Below are 20,084 nucleotides of genomic sequence, written 5' to 3' on the forward strand. Positions count from 1 at the left end.
GCCAGTGCAGGTCCCTAAGAAGTGGGGTGACATGGGCCGACTTCGGTAGGTTTGAGATCAGGCGGGCCGCTGCATTCTGAATGAGTTGAAGAGGCTTAGTGGCAGTGGCCGGGAGGCCAGCGAGCAGTGCATTGCAGTAGTCGAGGCGGGAGATGACTGTTGATTGGACGAGGAGTTGGGTGGCTTCTTTTGTCAGGAAGGGGCGGATCCTTCTGACGTTGCTCAGGAGGAATCGGCAGGTTCTGGTCGTCGCTGCGATGTGAGCAGAGAAGTTCAACTGGTCGTCGAGGACAACACCAAGGTTCTTGGCGGTCGGGGACGCAGTCACAGCTGCATTCTCGACTGTGATTGAAAGGTCGGTTAGGGGGGAGGATTTGGCCGGCAGGTGGAGCAATTCTGTTTGGCTTAGGTTCAGTTTGAGGTGGTTGGACGTCATCCAGGCGGAGATGTCGGACAGACAGGCCGAGATCCGCTCAGAGACGTGGATATCTGAGGGAGGGAAGGAGAGGAAGAGTTGAGTATCGTCGGCATAACAATGGTAGGAGAAGCCATGAGACGTGATAATGTTACCCAGTGATTTAGTGTAGAGGGAGAAGAGAAGGGGTCCTAAAACCGAGCCCTGGGGGACACCCGTCCGCAGGGGGCGGGTGGCCGACAGGGTCCCTCTCCATGACACTTGGTAGGAGCGGTCATTGAGGTATGATGACAGCCATGTCAGCGCAGAGCCAGCCACTCCCATTCCTGCGAGGGCCGCAAGGAGGATCTGGTGGTTGACTGTGTCGAAGGCTGCAGATAGATCTAGGAGAATCAGGACAGAGGAGAGGCCTTTCGCTTTTGCTAAGTGAAGTGCCTCTGTGACCGCAATGAGGGCTGTCTCTGTGGAGTGACCAGTCCTGAAGCCTGACTGATTAGGGTCTAGGAGGTCAACATAGGCCTACATAAACAATAATACGAGAGCTATACAAGAACAATGAATCTTACTGCCATGTATGATGTAGCAGATACGCCATGTGTAGCCTGCCTATATGTGATCAATACAAACATGAACTTGAATTCCATCATGTCTGTGTGCGGGTCACTGCGGGAACTCACAAGGCTGTTGTCACAATGTAAATAAGAACGTGCACTGAAAAGTTACAGTATGTAGTTGGTTGATCATTTGTATGACAGTCAGTAAACCCTTGCAAAAAGTATCCGTTTTATTTAATGAATTGAAAACATTCAGCATCGCCTTCCTCCCGGCATCCAGCAATAACATGTATCAGGCAAATGCGCATCGCAACATTGACTGAGTGGAATCCCTTTCTATTCACATAACTGCATTTGTGATGGAGCTTTGACAGCTACAGTAACAGTCTATTGGTCGATCCATCTCCAATATCACGATGGACCGTTCCGCGGTGGCAAAGACCCGAGGGTGGAGAGGATCTTGAATGAATTCCATCATCATATATATATGTTGTGTGTCTGTCCACTATGTTTGTTACTTTGTTATTCCCCCCCCCTATCTATGTAAAGCGACCTTGGGTCTCTTGAAAGGCGCTATATAAAATGAAGCTATTATTATTATTGTTATTATTATTATTATCATCACATCTGTGCGGGAGCTCACAAATAGACTGTTAGTCTCAGTGAAGTTTCAACGGAGGTCATCTATTCTAACCAACAAATTGAAGTAGAAAGCATTTCGTGACCAATCTTATTTGGAATCATGACACACAAAATAATTTGCTTTTTATTTGAAACAATATCTAATCGCGTTTGGAGGTTGGTGTTTTGCGTCTGCCCCCCCGTGCCAAACAAGCAGGCCAACCTCTTGTTCGCGTGTGAGCCCGTTATAATTACACTACTGTCGCTATTTTACAATGAACTATAATGAATTACGGGTCATACAGAAGTTGAACACTAATGCACGGAAGCTTATTTCCGCCTTGAAACTAATGCAGGACTGAGGAGTGCTTATGCGTAGTAACGATATTCTACCACTGGGCGCGAGGTACGCCTGGTCTGACCTGTGCGTAGATGTAAGCACGGAGTCAAGTTCAAATCGAAATTGATGAATCCCACTCTTTGCTTAGAAATGATCGTACGCACAGGGTAAGCACAGATCTGTGCGTAGAACACGTTGATGAATGAGGGCCCAGGTCTCTAGTTTGTGGTTGTAAAGTTCCATGAGGCTGTGAATATCCTAGAGCAGGGGTTCTCAAACTTTTTTATACCACAACCCCATTTTATTTAGGAATTTCTTTTTGTGACCCCACACTTAATGTATCGCGTAATTTCAATGTGGAATTAAGGAATATCAAAATGGAAGCACACGTTGTTGAACTTGATCATGCATATTTATTAGAAAATGTATCATTTTCACAATAGATGAAATTGAATATTATCAACAAAAGCAACAGAAATGTTTCTGTATACACATTTATAAAACGAGGCATATTTAGCCAAAATATGTTGCCAGAACATACATTTTTATATAAAATCCGTTCACATGCGCTTTGGCGGAGGCGGAGATCCGCTTCTACTCTGAGGTGAGATCTGTATTTATTTAGTATTAATGTCGGTGCTGAAAATCCGGCCTCACAGAGGTATGTTGATGCGAAGGGGACAAGCTTTCTCAGCGCAGCATTACACAACACTGGGTACTCGTTCCGAACTGGTATCCAGAACTTTGCGAGGGCCTGTCCACTGTCCAGTGAACTTGACTTTCAGTAGCTCGTCGCATGAAAGATCAATGAGCGCCTCCTGTTCAGACAGTGGAAGGCCTGCTGCATCATGCGTAATGAACGGATCTTGGATCCAATTGTCCGTGCTCTCCCTTCTATGTGGCCACAGATTATGGGCTTCAAATAATTTTTTGCAACATTCTGTTCCTCCAAAAAGCCATCAAGCAGACTAAATACCCCCAAATCTCTGCTGATTATCCTGTAGTGCCACAAACATAGTTTCTTAATCCAGCTCTCCATTTGAGCTGTGAGTCCAAACAGGTCTGTGTCCCGACCTTGTAGTCCCAGATTCAACGCATTGAGGCGGTCAAAGATCTCGGCTAGATATGCCAGCTGTGCCAGCCATTCATTATCGGCACATTTCTCTGCCAATGGGTTGTTTTTTGTCTGCAAGGAAAATCTGCGCTTCTCTGAGTTCAAAAAGGCGATTTAATACTCTGCCTCGAGATAGCCACCTCACTTCAGTGTGGTATAGCAGCTGGTTATGCACAGAGCCCATTTCATCGCGGCCAACCGGCACTGCTTCTGACAACTAACCTATCCATTGTGAGTGTCAGCGTTACACACAAAAGACCAGACATGGCCTCTGCGATTATACATGTGCAGGATGTAGTGAGATGTGTATTGGAATACTGTGTGTTGGCCAACGTTGATGAAGGGGCGAGACATGGCAAATACACACAGCTGCCAGTGCCAGGTGGAAAACTCGATCGGAGTTGGGCTCGTTGGTTTTTCTCAGATATATATTTTTTTAGTTGCCAATGCGTCACCTAAGTCCAAGTTGCCAAGTCACCTACCCACGACCGCACTTTGAGTCACGGCCTGTAGTTTGAGAACCGTTGTCCTAGAGGTAATTTTATACAGTGAGGTCAAGTTAAAACTACAAAAATGGTCTCACTACAATGAAATGGTTACTCTGTGGACTCTCATAATCACACATGAATATAATTGGGCTCATTGGATCCACAGGAGGCTCAGCCTTTCAGTCATACCCAATTAGTGAAATTCCGAGACTACTTAGGGATTCAAATACACAATTTTTAGAAATGGGGGAATTTGTACTGCATGCAAAAAACTGCATGGTTTTAGCCCAGATTAGCAAAGTGGCAGTGTCTGTAAAGGGTAGACTCCCTCCCTCCCTCCCTCCCTCATCTCTGTAAAGAATCCATTTCCATCCAGATATTTTGAGGTGAGAGTTCCAGGGACCCCTTTGAAAATGGCCGTGCCAGTTTTTCCCCTCACCGAAATGTAGCCTAACTTTGGAGGAGTATTATCTAGTAGTATTTTCACTCTAGCTTTAAAACAGAGCCTTCTACAGTCTCTGAAGGACAGTCTGTGAAGGACAGTGATGTCGGCTCCCCATGGGTCTCTGATGATTAATGCGTTTTTGTATCAATCTGGGAAAGTGTATCTGCGGTGGGTCTGTTTTGATATTGCAGTAGGTCGTCAACATTATGTATGGAAAACACTGCAGGTAGTTATGTGTATCTATAGTAAGATAGTTTACCCACGCCGTAACCTTGTCAATAATACAGATATCCTTTGAGAGACTGTGGGAAGTTCCATTCCAAAATCATGGTATCTGCAGTGCAGGGTATTAAAAAGTCTTTAAAATGTATTAAATTCATAATTCTCCATTTAACCTCTTGAGCCCGATCGGGCCGGTACAAGATTTATTTCACGTGAATAGATCAATACAGTCCGTATTAAGTAATGTTGCGTTTCTTTTTCAAATATAGCCAAGAGTAAAGACCCTAACCCTATCAAAACGGCAGTAAAAGTGTATGTTTTCAGCACTGTTTGTTTACCAATGATTTTAAGTGTTATTAGCTAAATATGAGCTTATAAAAATCTCTGCGCATTGCACCGGAAAACGGACGATTTACACGTGAGAAGAAGAAGCACTCATGAAATCGTTGTAGTCATAAGAAAGAGGAGACCAAGATGTATGACTTGGCCATAATAAAGTAATTTATAGGCCTGTATATACAAAACTCCCTGTAAATCATCTGCTTAGATTTTTTTTACACTTGATCTCAAGAAGGTGCTGAATGAGCTCAGTGGCAATTTTTAGCATGGTGTTTGTTATTCACAGTCAAAGATGGAAGAATCTTTTTTTAATAATAATTTATATTCTCCTTTTGGTTCATTACGATTTACTCAAGCATAGTAGTACAGTAGTTCTGACACTGGGAATACATTCCCTGAGGTCCATAGACGTCCACAGATACCTAGAACATGCATATTGACCTTTAAGGTATTTAAATGTAATTTGCACGGGTATTATATCTTTTTGGGGGGCCCCTGCTGTCGAGAGATGAAATGATATTAAATATATAAAATGTTTTCATATTTAAGTCGTTGTTTTTTGCGGGCGAGTTTGTATAGAACACGCCAGAATTGAACTGAGCGTGCAAGTTCAGTGTCGCCATGTGTTGTTTTTTTGCTAGTATGGTCGTTAAATTGGTCTTAAATAGTCTTACATTGTGTTCATCCCCAGTTCCTGAGAATGGAGTACTACGGGGGTTCTCTGTGCGAGGTTTGGCAGAATGTGACGACCGTGGGCTTCAAGAAAAACACCTACACCCTGTGGGTGACCCGGTCGGAGAGCGGCGCAGTCGGCAAGAAGGATCCCGCCGTGCCCCTCCACTATGAGATGATGGGCTACAACACGCTACTGGGATCCCATTATGACAAGTACCTCGTGGACTACAGGGAGTTCAGCACACATGTGGACCTTAAGGTCTTCTCACTGCCTGAAGGTTAGCTCCATCAGCGTCTCCAGATGTACAGTTAATAATCATATTTGTATGATCGTTTTGCCCTCTGCGATTTGAAGTTCGAGGTAACTCAAGGACTCGACTCCATAGCAATCAATGTGAGTGAAGCTTCTTAGCAGCTGGGGGCAGCTTTCTGTCATTGATATCAATGTGAGTGAAGCTTCTTAGCAGCTGGGGGCAGCTTTCTGTCATTGATATCAATGTGAGTGAAGCTTCTTAGCAGCTGGGGGCAGCTTTCTGTCATTGATATCAATGTGAGTGAAGCTTCTTAGCAGCTGGGGGCAGCTTTCTGTCATTGATATCAATGTGAGTGAAGCTTCTTAGCAGCTGGGGGCAGCTTTCTGTCATTGATATCAATGTGAGTGAAGCTTCTTAGCAGCTGGGGGCAGCTTTTTGTCATTGATATCAAATTACATTTGTTGTGTTGTGTGTCTGAGGTGTTCTTATGTTCTCTGTCTGTCCATCTGCTTGGTTCCGTTTTCTTTGTCCTGTCCATTTCTTCGTATTCTTTTTTTCTCTGGCTGCGCCCCGGACCGATGTATAAAATTGGCTGGGGGGCGCATTATAAATGCAAATACCATATCATATCATCAATGTGAGTGAAGCTTCTTAGCAGCTAGTAACTTTCTGCTCAGTTTTTGCAGTTCCGAGAGCCTCGTGTACTTGGCAGTGAACACCCTGTATGCTCCAAACCGAAAATAAACAACTCTTTCAGCCGCCTGACCTGCACCTGACACGGTTTGACTCTCTTGTCATCGTCCCTGTCCTCTGTCCATAAGGGATGAGCTGCGGAGACTTCCCTGGTCCCGGGGTGGAGCACCACATGTTGGCCAATCCAATGAAAGACCTCATACAAACGTCATCCCCGGGCCACGGCCAGCACGTGTTCGGCCACTTCAAAGAGAAGTTCCAGCGACAATACGGCGACGAGAGGGAGCATGAGAAGAGGGAGCACGCCTTCGTCCACAACCTACGGTGAGAGGAATGTGATCATCCCTATGTTCCCCCATTTCTAAGAAACGTTCCTCCCATCAAGATTAGGCCCTATGTCCCGCCAGGCCTACATCCCCACAGCACAAGTATGGCCATTCCCTAATTCACATAACGTGTTATCATCTTGGCTTCCATGAATAGCAGCCATTTTAAACTGAGGAAACATAGGGCTCGGAGAACATAGGGCTGGGGGAACATAGGGCTGTGGGAACGGAACATAGGGCTTGGAGAACATAGGGCTTGGAGAACATAGGGCTGGGGGAACATAGGGCTGGGAGAACATAGGGCTGGGAGAACTTAGGGCTGGGGGAACATAGGGCTGGAAGAACATACGGCTGGGAGAACATAGGGCTGGGAGAACATAGGGCTCGGAGAACATAGGGCTGGGGGAACATAGGGCTGTGGGAACAGAACATAGGGCTGGGAGAACATAGGGCTGGGGGAACATAGGGCTGGAAGAACATAGGGCTGGGAGAACTTAGGGCTGGGGGAACATAGGGCTCGGAGAACATAGGGCTGGAAGAACATAGGGCTGTGGGAACAGAACATAGGGCTGGGAGAACATAGGGCTGGGGGAACATAGGGCTGGAAGAACATAGGGCTGGGGGAACATAGGGCTGGGGGAACATAGGGCTGGAAGAACATACGGCTGGGAGAACATAGGGCTCGGAGAACATAGGGCTCGGAGAACATAGGGCTGGGGGAACATAGGGCTGTGGGAACGGAACATAGGGCTGGGAGAACATAGGGCTGGGAGAACTTAGGGCTGGGGGAACATAGGGCTGTGGGAACGGAACATACGGCTGGGAGAACATAGGGCTCGGAGAACATAGGGCTGGGGGAACATAGGGCTGTGGGAACGGAACATAGGGCTGGGAGAACATAGGGCTCGGAGAACATAGGGCTGGGGGAACATAGGGCTGGAAGAACATACGGCTGGGAGAACATAGGGCTGGGAGAACATAGGGCTGGGAGAACATAGGGCTGGGAGAACATAGGGCTGGGAGAACTTAGGGCTGGGGGAACATAGGGCTGGAAGAACATACGGCTGAGGGAACGTAGGGCTGGGGGAACATAGGGCTGAGGGAACATAGGGCTGAGGGAACTTAGGGCTGTGGGAACTTAGGGCTGGGAGAACATAGGGCTGTGGGAACTTAGGGCTGGGAGAACATAGGGCTGTGGGAACATAGACACGCTCTCAGAGGAATGTGTGAGTTTGAACTGGGCCTGAATATCCTCACCGTGTCATCTTACTTCGTGGCGTCATCCAACACAGGACACAACCATGTTAAAATTCCATATTATGAGCATCGCGGGCAGATGTTCTGAAGATTATATAGTAGGATAGGTCATTTGGGGGTGCATGTTCCTTTAAGACTGTGGGGACTAGCCAGCAAAGGACATGTCTGGGCCTGCCTCCTGAATCTTGTGGCAGGATACAATTTGTGTCTGTTGTTCAAGTATAAGGCTAAAGTCAGACTGCAGGTGAAAGTGGTCCAAATCAGAAAATGTTTTGCTCATATGTGACTCAGATCAGTTGTTTTCATGATAGTGTGAACAGCACAAATCACATGGAATCTGATCTTTTCAATTCTGATTCGAGACACTTTTGTATGTGGTCCTAGATCGGATAACGGGTCTGATTTCTTGCAACGCGACCAATGCAAGTCTGAACAGTCATGTGACCTCAATCTGAACAGTCATGTGACCTCGGTCTGAACAGTCATGTGATTTCCATGCAACTTTTATGTCACTTTAGATTGACCTTTGTCTCAATTTTTTATGTCCATCGGCATCTTCTCTATTGTTCATTTGCTAATGCTCATGTGCGGTGACCAGTTCACACTGGAATCTGATATTGGCCACATTTAGAAAACAATGTTAACAGCCAAACAAAATATATCAGATCTGAGCAATAAATCACAAAGGCTTGCAGTGTCACTGTCAAACGTAGCCTAAGTCACTACTTCATGTCACAGTTGATTATTTCATGCATTCATTCATTCATTCATTCATTCATTCATTCATTCATTCATTCATTCATTCACACACACACAAACACACGTGCAATGCATTTGTTGCATTAAAGCTCAGTAAATTGATCAACTGTCTCAGGAATCATTATTACATCAAATCTTGGGGGGATGATATAGTGAGTGCATTCTAACAGATGCCCACTACGCGATTATAACTGAGAGAAGCCAGCCCACAATTATCAAGCCTCCACAACAGTTTATTTTTCTTTTTTGTAGCCCTTATTTACCTAGGGGAGGTTAGCTGAGCACAGATGCTGCTTTTCAGCAATGTCCTCCGTCACACTAACAAGGACCCTTCACTGTGTACTGAGGGATGTCATGGCCCTGTGGCAGGATTGGGGAGAGTGTTATGCTTTCACTTCCTGGCCTAGATTCTTCCGTGTCACTCCGGGGGATTAAACCGGCGACCTTTCGGTCACAAGCCCCGTTTCTCTTAACCTCTGAGCCACCGTCGCCTGCCACACGCATCATGTTTCTTTTGTTTGTTTTTATGACAAAGGACTTCTCTGCCGTGTCCCCTCTGCCAGGTACATCCACTCCAAGAACAGAGCCGGTCTGTCCTTCTCCCTGGCCGTGAACTCGCTGTCGGACCGCACCATGCCCGAGCTGGCCGCCATGAGGGGACGGACACGAAGCAAGACGCCCAACAGAGGGCTTCCTTTCCCCGCCGACATCTACGAAGGGGTGCAGGTCCCCGACTCTCTTGACTGGAGGCTTTTCGGTACGTGTGTCTGAACGCAGGGGTTTACGTAAAGGGGTAGTCCACATTTTTAAGAAGTTTGGTTATTTGTCGTGAACTGAATGAGTCATTCAGTCCGAAAGGCAGAACCTGGACATGAGTCGGGGTGCGTCATGTCACCATTGATTTTCTCTTGCATTGTTAACCAATGCTAACATTTTCTTCTTCCATTATCTCAAAAACAGGTATGGGCAGGGTAATAGTAGAAAGACATAAATAATAGGCAATAAAATGTGATATGAATATAAAAATATGAGAGAAATAGACTAAACAATATAATTAACTGTGTAAACAAAGGTGCAGATGAGGGTTTGTGTGTGCCCTATCAGTTATATTATACGTTACAATAAATATAGGCACAATCATTTTAATCTTAATACATGTATATACTATAAGTTTAAAAATGTTTTAAGTAAAAACTGTTAAGAGTTTTTGGATGTGTGTGAGATGAAGTGTCCCTTTTAAAGAGAATGTCCCATCAGCCATTACGATTCTGATACCGTACTTGTGCTGTATAATGACACTACGTTTTAATCTAGTCTAAAACGGATTGAAAAAGTATTGAAAGGATTGCAAGGATTCCCAGATGAGCTTCTGGAAAATGCCAACTGTCGCTTTAACCCCTTAACACATTGAGTGCCACGGCCCTTTGACCATATATGGCCGTTCCGTGCCAGCGCTGAAGTAAATGGGAGGTCCGGGAAATTTGCGAAGGCTTAAACTATATCTTAAATTATGGCTATGGGTCTAAAACACCCCTCGCTTATCAATGACTTGCTTGCAGTCAACATGTACGAAACGGATTGTTTTTTCATTGGTACATTTCCGTTTTATACTGTTTTGAATACAAGTATAGTTTTGGAGAGTTCTAGTAATTCCAGAGAAATTCTGCGATAATGGCTCTTTAGTGGAATACACAAAACACGTTGTAATTTTTCGGCTGATTTATTAATCGTTTTCAAATAAACGCTAGATTATCGATAGTATATGTGTACTTATGCACGCTAGAGAAGCGGGCTGAAAAATCTATTATCCATGACCTGGTCAGCGCTAACGTCATACACGCACACACACACACACACACACACACAGACATGCTGCGATGGCTGAGAAAAAAACATCTGATTAACCCAATACTGGTAAAAAATAGAGTCCTTACCTCACATCAGATGTTCTGCAAAAAGATTAATCCAATTCCTGATCGCCATTCCAAATATTGATCCAACGTTATAGTCCGAAACACATAATCGACGCTGCTCTGAGGGTCCTCAGTCAATCTGGTAACACGATACTGCTTGCCAGAGATGGGAAAACCCCGGACCGGACTTTTTTTCTGATGCACATGGCCACCCAATCCAATCCAATGATGTGCATTACCATCCGGGAGACGATAGGTGGCGGTATGTGCCCTTTTCGAGCTCAGACCCATTCACAATGATAACGTCAGGCTGGATGGATGAAAAATGAATGGATATCGCTAATAAAAGAAATAACGATTAAAAGACGAGAACTCAACGCATGGCGAGTTAGCACGACTAATCTCGTCGTTGGCACTCAAAGTGTTAAGCCCGACGCTACAGGGCCGAGATTCATACCACGCCATAAATCGATCAATACAGAATGTATTAATTCATGTAATGTTTTTTTTCTAATTTAGCCAAGAATAAAGACCCCAATCCTATGAAAACAGCAGTCAACGTGTATATTTTCAGCACTATGTTTGTTTACCAATGATTTTAAGTGTTATATGAATACATATATGATTCTCAGCGCATTCAGTCGGAAACCGGCGGATATTGACACGGTAGTCTTTTGAAAGTAGAGACCCAGGGCTTTCGATGGGCTTTCAAATTTCATAAAACTACACTACTGAAGTGATTATGTCTCATGGGTCAAACAAACCTGAATGTTATTGCCATAAAATAAAACCTTTTACCTTTCTGTGAACGTCTAGAGAAAAAAAGCGCGTCACAATCTGATTTAAAATGGCGGAGCTATTTACATGTAAAAGTAACTGTACTTACAGTAGATTTCATTCACGGTATTTGCTGCCCTGTTACGGGCGCCTGGTGGTACTAAATCCAGATTGAACAGATTGAAGATTTGGCCCGATCCATATATGTATGACATGGCCATAATAAGCCGCGAGATGATTAAAAAAATAAAATAAAAATAATTATTTTTTATTTTTTATTTTTTATTTTTTTTGTCAGGCCACTGAACTTAGAAGCAGGCCAGGACAGTGTTTCTAGTTGTATTCTAAAATTCTATTCTATTGTATTCTAAAATGTGACTATATGGTTTTATATTAACTTAATAAATAAACAAAAACGAAAAATCTACTTATTTCAACGAACATTTCAAACTAAATAACTAGATTATGCTGAAAACAACCGAAGCAACAATAGTATTTTAATGAGACTATTATTATTATTTTGCAACAAGTTAGCCCTCTCATAAATAGCACATATAAATGAATAACTAACTTGAACTAACTTAATAGGATTGAAGTGATATTTGGCTTAAAAAATCGGTCGCATGGCAAAAAAAAAGAAAAAAGAAAAAGCCTGACGATGTGCATTGGGCCGCGGATCTCTGACGCCTTATTTTCTGGCCTGAAAAGTTTGGGAACCCCTGATCTATTTTCTATAGGCCTGATATTCTATATTCGAATTTCAAATAGCATGTGTCCAGATGTCAAAATTCAGTACTGTATCTACAAAAAAACCTGTAAATCATCTGCCCTTTATTCTTTTGCTTAGATTTCTTTGTACACTTGATCTCAAGAAGGTTATGAATGAGCTCAGTGGCTCATATTTCACGTCTGGTCAATGTTAGCATGGTGTTATTCACCGTCAAAGATGAGTGTGTAACTAACGAAGACTGAACAGCGAGGTGCTCTGTTGTAGGTGCCGTGACCCCCGTGAAGGACCAGGCCATCTGTGGCTCCTGCTGGAGCTTTGGCACCACTGGAGCAGTAGAGGGCGCTCTCTTCCTGAAGGTAAACAAACACAGCAGACCGCTCCACAGCCACACAACCAGTTGTTACAATACTTAAGTACTGTTTTTGGGGATTTGTACTTTACTAGAGTATTATTAGGTTTGTATACTTGTACTTTTACTCAAAGTGTTTGTTTGTACAGTGTCTCCTCCCCCCCCCCCTCAATGTACAGTGTTACTTGTTTATACAGTATGCCCCCCGCCCCCCCCCCCCCCCCCAACCACCTCCAATGTAAATTACCCAGTATGGTTGTCAATATCCCAATGTACCCAACCCCCCCCACCCAACCTCCAATGTACAGTTTCTACGTCAAATGTATATACTCCCTTTTCTTGACTCCTTCTGTATCACAAACAGTACTGTATTTGCAAATCTGGTATGTCATAAATGTATAGATGTAGCAGTACTGACTATCTGTATGTCATGTATGTCATATATGTCTATATGAATTGAAAATGGGGGACCCTGATGGAAACAAGACAAACGTCTTTCTCAGGTCTGCATCCCCTTAACAATTGTATGTATTGAGCCGTACTGTATTGTACCCATTCTGCAATCTGTTAAATAAAGTTTTCATTCATTCATTCATTCATTACGTTTCAGAGAAAAAAAACATACTTATTACTCCTTACATTTAAAAGGCAGACCTACAAAGTACAAATCTCGCAGGTCCAACAATTTCAATTAGTATATTTGTTTCTCTGGCCGAACTAACGTTAACGTTATTAATCCTGCGGCCGCACTTTATTTAAAAACAGCCAATCAAATCCCCATCAATGGAAAATTAACCAGCCCATACCCATGCTGATTTCTCCTTGTGCAAGACTATAAAGCAGGGATCTTTGATTAAACACTTGCTATCAGAAGAATAGACCGTCAGAGTGACAAGCTACAGAAGATGGCCACAAACGATATAGTACGAGTGATGAAGAGGACGAAACGGTTGGCATGGACGGACAAGACGAGCACCCATGACCCTATCTCCATGAAATGTTCTCTTTGGCCGCAGTCAACACTGATTCTTATAGAATGACGTTTTTTTACTTTAAAGGTGCTATGCATTATAAATGTCATTTTTCAGTCTCTAGCATTGTATTATAGTAATAGGAGTTCGTATCAATGTGTTTTTGGGCCTAAATACTATATTGGCGAATTCCTCAGCTACAGCACATCCCCTCTTTGCCTCTAGTAAATCAGGTCATGTTGATTTGACGACCTGGTGCACGTCACAGGGCGCTGTTTATAGCGCACAGTGATGTGATTGGCTCTGTGGTTTTAGTAATGCCCGCCTCCATTCTTCGACAGACAGACCGGCGTTAGCTCTCGGGACTCGGGAGCGATCGCTAGCTAGTTAGCACCAGCCGGGGCCGGCGTTAGCAACCGGGAGCGTCGCGGAGCATTCAGCCTGCTGGCTACCTAGATCCACTTCAACCAGCGTCGCGGAGCATTCAGCCTGCTGGCTACACAGCTTGTCGGTGTGCTAATAGCCTCTGCAAGCTAACGGTAGCTGGCTACACAGCTTGTCGGTGTGCTGGAGCCTCTGCAAGCTAACGTTAGCTGGCTACACAGCTTGTCGGTGTGCTGGAGCCTCTGCAAGCTAACGGTAGCTGGCTCCAGGCTATTAGCACATCGACAAGCTGCTGGAGCTCCCGACGCTCGGCTGGTTGAAGTGGATCTAGGTAGCCAGCAGGCTGAATGCTCCGCGACGCTCCCGGTTGCTATCATGTGCAGGTCCTCTTCTCAGACCTGTGTGGCAAAGCACTGCACACGCATCATGCAAGCTACACATCGCTGCATGTTGATCAATGGTGGCCCACTCGGTGCATCACAGTGGGCTACTATTGTGCTAACAACAACCGCGGTGTCCGGCTTGTCGGCCGGCATGAGTGCTCGATTTGGGGTGGTTCTCTCCTCCTTGTGTGCCCCCGTTCTCGCGGGTGTCCTGCCGGGGAGCTTGTGGACGCGACAACAGCGGCGGCCGTAGCGTTAGTTAGCTCATAGCTATTGTGTACCACTAGCGTTACGGCGGGCTCGAGCACCCTACGGCTGCCGCCGTTGTCGCGTCCATGGGCTCCCCGGCAGGGTACCCGTGGGGACGGGGGTGTACAGAGAGGAGAGAACCATTTTGTGTCGGGCGTGCATGCCGGCCAGCGAGCCGGACGTCGGGATATGTTGTTAGCACAATAGCTACCAAGCTAAGCTATGTTAGCTTCTAACGGTGTATACACAATATGTACAACGACACAATGATTTACATTATTACAAATATGGTAACGTGGTTGTGGCTTTTACAAATAGTGGTAACATATATATAGATAGACAGTACTGCTACATCTCTATATTTATGACATACCATATTTGTATTGCTACAGTACTGCTAAATACCAACAACTGCTATGATGGAGACCAGAGAAAGACTTTCGTCTTGTTTACATCAGGGTCCCCCAATTTCAATTCATGGTAACATATATATAGATAGACAGTACTGCTACATCTCTATATTTATGACATACCATATTTGTATTGCTACAGTACTGCTCAATACCAACAACTGCTATGATGGAGACCAGAGAAAGACTTTCGTCTTGTTTACATCAGGGTCCCCCAATTTCAATTCATGGTAACATATATATAGATAGACAGTACTGCTACATCTCTATATTTATGACATACCATATTTGTATGTAACCTGAAACCTAAGACCTCCACCTGGATGGAATGACGGGGAGATGGGCGGAGCTATTTGGTGGGTGGCTGTCACTCAAAGTATGGGTGGAGCCAAGCCAATAATAGCCTGCTTTCATGAGGCTGAAAAATGCTGGTTTTGAGTACAAGATTAGAAATATAAAACAATGATTATTTTTGGAATAAAAATTACACATGTGTTACATAGACTCACAGGAAGTGTGTAAAGTTGCCCAAATAGTGCTAGGAATAGCAGTGCATAGCCCCTTTAACTTTTTAGTACTTAAGTACATTTAAAAGTAGAAACTTTTTTACTTTTACTCTAGAGTGTTTTTAGCCAGATACTCTGACTTTTACTTGAGTACGATTTTGAGACGGTACCCATACTTTCACTTACGTATAATTTCTGGGTATTTTTTACACCCCCTGCACACAGCCTCTGGCTCCGCTCCAACCCTCATCATTCCCACTTCCTTATTCCATTTGAAGCCACGGATGTCCCAACATGGCATTGTATCTGCTTGGCTCTCCGATTGCTTTGCATTTCAGTTCTCTTCCCGTGTTATCTGTCTTCCTATGTACCTTCTGTGTCATTGCCCTCTTCGCTCAGACACTAATCTAATGTGGTACAGGTACGAGTAACTGGTAACTGGACTTATATAGGGCTTTTATCCAAAGCGCTTTACAACTTATGCCTCACATTCACCCGTCCACACACTGACGGTGGAAGTGACCATGCAAGGTATTTGTATTTGTATTTATTGGTTTAAAATACAGAGACAGTGCATTTGGGTGCCATGGGTTAAATTCATGATATACCATAGATTGCCAGCTCTATTTGTCTATGGTGAAGTACCCCTTCTTTGCATGGCTATAACTTTTTAAATTCTATTGCTACATTGCCATTATTAGGGCCCATTCAAAGTCCTATATGTATTGTTCATTGTGTAGCAACGTTAAACTTTTTCATTCACATATTCATAGTAAAGTATGGTCTAATGTATAAGTATGTTTTCATCTCTTTCTGCAGCTTTCTCCAGAAAGTGATCTATAGCCCCAAATGCATTATATTGATGATGAAATACAGTTTGATGGCAATCGGGGTGATATAAAAAATTTCAATTGGACGTACTTCTAGAATGATCTACGTATGATCTGATGATGACCGGATGGGCGGGGGATCGTTTATAATTCCGTGGGCAGCGTTATATCATTCATCTAGTGTGGGTCATATGTTCATCATAACAGTTTATATGGAACACGTTCAAAAATAACGCTGAATCTTACCGGATCTTCCTCGCGCCGTTGGACGATCAGCGTGGTGTAGACCGTTTTCGATTATGGGATGTTTATCCTGATGAACCATTTCCAGCTTGTATAATACTATATACGTCCAAATCATGTTGTTTATCGAGTTATTGGCAATGGATCGCTATATATTGTGACGAGCCAGAGTGCCGGCAGCCAAACCGAGTGCCCGGAAGTAATATGGCCGACCAGCACAACCTCCACAGCACTTCCTGTTTGGCGATTGCGCCGATCGGCCACCAGATGGCGCTCCTGAACCGCCAGAGAGCTCAGTGGGTCCTCCTGGTGGATCTCAGGCCAGCGGAGGGGAAATATGAATCCGATCACAGATTTTTGAAATATTGATATTAAAGACGCTGTAAAGCGTCCTTCGGCAACTTGAGCATGGCCGGGAATGACGCTGTAAAGCGTTTCCCGGCACCCAAAGTGTTAAGGAACATTTGACTGTAAATATGCCAGTTTAGCCAAGTTGGCTAATTTTCAACTGTAGTCTCTGGGGCAGGTGACATGAGCACAACAATAATTAAAACATAGTACAATAATTAAAACACAGTAGGAATCAGTATAGGTTACAATACACTAAAATACATACAAATAAATACATTAAAATACAACCCCTCAGTTAAAAAACATAGTACAATAATTAAAACACAGTAGGAATCAGTATAGGTTACAATACCCTAAAATACATACAAATAAATACATTAAAATACAACCCCTCAGTTAAAATGGTCACACACTTGACCATCTCTCAACCATGATTTTAAGTTAGTTTTAAATGAGATGTAACTTTGATACTCCCTGAGCCGTGTTGGCAGACTGTTCCAGGTGTGGGCTGCTCTCACGGAAAAGGCTGTCTGACTAAAAGCAGACCTCCTGTTTGGGACTACACAGTCCCCTCTGACTACAGACCTGGTATATCTATCAGCAGATGCTTTCTGTTTTATGAAAGTACAGAGGGGGGGAGGAGCCAAGCCATGTAGGATTTTATAGGTAAGGCAGGCATCTTTGAATTTGACAAGATTGTCCCAGCTCAGTAGGTTCTGGTTGCCGACCTGCTGAGTGGGAATCGAACCAGAAACCTTCCGATTACCAGACGACTGCTCTACCGGTCTGCCATGCTAGAGAGGGGCTCAGGAAAACCAGCTACTGAAAATAAATCACATGCAGTTCAGACAACAGACAGTAGTGAACTCAATTGAAGGGGAATTGTCCTTATTGACTAGATATGTAAACAACATGTGGTTCTCGTATCTAAATAACAAACAACCTCTGGTTCCTTTATCTAAATAACTTTGTTTTTCACAATCAGTTGTGATTGGAGGATCAAGAAAAGAGGGCGTGTTTGAGATAGGTCAATTGCACCCCAGTGACGTCACCAAATTAATTCTACGGCCCTTTCTCTCATACACTTTCATCGAGAATCAGTAATGGCTGATTTAATGGCTGAAGAAGAAGAAGTCTTTATTTGTCATGCAGATTAACACAGACATGCGTGATGGGCGACACACAGGAACACACGCATGCATTGAGTCGCAGATGAAATGTCTCATCCCGTCATCCAGCCGGGAGCAGACATGGGCTGCGGCGTGGGGCTGCGCCCGGCCACCAATCCATGTGCGCCTCTCCGTCTTCGTCAGGGATGCGACAGCGTTAGCGATCTGTTCTGCATGTTTTCCCATTGGGTTTTATCATAATCGGGAGGGGAAACCCTTGCGAGCACGGGGAGAACATGCAAACTCCACACAGAAAGGCCCGGGAGACGCGGCAACCTGGCAACGCGGCAACCTGCTCCCCAAGCGGGAATCGAACCCAGGACCTTCTAGCTGTGAGGCGACAGTGTTATTCTCTTTAACCCTTCTCTTGCATTTGGTCATACCCCCCTTCCCATACTATTCTCAGTCAAAATTGACCGGTGTGTTTTGCACAGTGATATCTCTGGAACCCCTTTCTCGAGGGGCACAGAGCTTGCACATGTGAGAAGATATGATACATTTATATCATTGCAGCATGAGAAAGTGAGAGGTAACTTAGAGTACATTGTTTTGTGTGTGTGTGTGTGTGTGGAGATGTGTGTGTGTGTGTGTGTGGATGTTTTCCATCTGCAGGATGAACATAATATATTCATACCCATTAATTTCCTATGGCGGTCAATTCTGACCGAAAACATCATAGGTGTGTCACTGTTGAATAAATCACTCAAAATTCAATGCAAGTGGTGATCATCAATTGTATATGTTCAGAGGCCTAGTGTGGAGGATAACATAAGGACTTGAGGCAATTGGATGAAAAACACAATATGTATGATTACAAAACGAAGTCACTCTGTCAGATTTGACCGGAAACGCAAGAGAAGGGTTAACACATTGGGTGCCAACGACGAGAAATCTCATTGTTGGCCGCCATGCGTTGAGTGCCAATGACGAGAAATCTCGTTATTTAATCGTTATTTCTTTTATTAGCGATATCCTTTACATTTTTCATCCATCCAGCCTCACGTTATCATTGGGACTGGCTCTGAGCTCGAAAAGGGAAAATACCGCCCCCTATCGTCTCCTGGATGGTATTGCACCCATTGGAATGGAGTCAATGGGAATGCATCAGAAAAAAAACTCCGGGCTCCACATTTTACTTCTGAGGCATGTAACCTGAGACTATTGCATCCACTGAGGGAACTGGAAGAAGCGTCGATTATGTGTTTCGAGGTATAACGTTGGATCAATAAACGCGATCGATATTTGGAATGGCGATCAGGAATTGGATTAACCTTTTTGCAGAACATCTGATCTGAGGTAAGGACTTTATTTGACCAGTATTGGGTTAATCAGAGTTTTTTTTCACAGCGTTCACAACGTGTCTCCTTATGTGTGTGTGTGCGTAACGTTAGCGCCAGGCAGGGCATAGATAATCGATTTTTCAGCCTGCTTCTCTAGCGTGCATAAGTACACATATACTATCGATAATCTAGCGTTTATTTGAAAACTATTCATAAATAGGCCGAAAAATTACCGTGTTTTGTGTATTCCAGTAAAGAGCTATTTTCGCGGATTTTTCTGGAATCACTAGAAATCTTCAAAACTATACTCATATTCAAAACGGTATAAAACGGAAATGTACTGATGAAAAAACAATCCGTTTCGTACATGTTGACTGCAAGCAAGTCATTGATAAGCGACGTGTGTATTAGACACATAGCCATAATTTAAGATATAGTTTATGCATTCGCAAATGTGCTCGTCCTCTCATTGACTGAAGCGCTGGCACTCAAGCGATAAATCGCGCACCCCCTGCTGGCAACCAATGTGTTAAAGGGACACTCCACCAAAAAATACAATGCTGATTAATTTTGCACATAATGTCACACACATCCAAAAACTCACTTTTGCACACATTCATTTAGTTTGAATATGGCCACCATTAATGTCAACAGGGACACGGAATCCTTGTGTTGTGTTATTTACAGCTCCATGAAATGATGTAGAATCTACATTGTAGATGAACAAATAGTAATACCTCGTCTTATAGAAACTGCTACCTTATCATTTCATTGAGCTGTAATTAACACGACACAAGGATTCAGTGTCCCCAATGACATCACTGATGGCCATATTCAAACAAATTTACTCTCGATAACTGTCAAACTAAATAGGGCTGTACCGAATGTAATTTTTTATTTTTTTTTACATTCGAAGCTTCTATTGAAGTATTCGAATGAAGCTTCGAATATCTGTCGTCATATTTTATGACGTAATCATAAAAATATATATAATATCCTCAAACTAAATCCTCAATTTGAATAAAGTGATTAATCTG

At 43.8% G+C, this 20,084-nt stretch overlaps 1 protein-coding gene across 1 annotated transcript in view; it reads left to right on the forward strand.

Annotated features, from left to right (window-relative positions):
* LOC311227715 (digestive cysteine proteinase 1) overlaps positions 1-20,084 on the forward strand; it is a 41,651-nt gene that overhangs the window by 13,100 nt on the left and 8,467 nt on the right. Inside the window, exons 5-8 of the mRNA XM_084313480.1 lie at positions 5,230-5,491; positions 6,289-6,484; positions 9,066-9,259; positions 12,187-12,278. Of these exons, the coding sequence (XP_084169606.1) occupies positions 5,230-5,491; positions 6,289-6,484; positions 9,066-9,259; positions 12,187-12,278 (744 nt within the window). The remainder of the gene's footprint in view (positions 1-5,229; positions 5,492-6,288; positions 6,485-9,065; positions 9,260-12,186; positions 12,279-20,084) is intronic.

The sequence above is a fragment of the Notolepis coatsorum genome (assembly GCF_963971535.1).
Source record: "Notolepis coatsorum genome assembly, chromosome: 4".
Classification (NCBI taxonomy): domain Eukaryota; kingdom Metazoa; phylum Chordata; class Actinopteri; order Aulopiformes; family Paralepididae; genus Notolepis; species Notolepis coatsorum.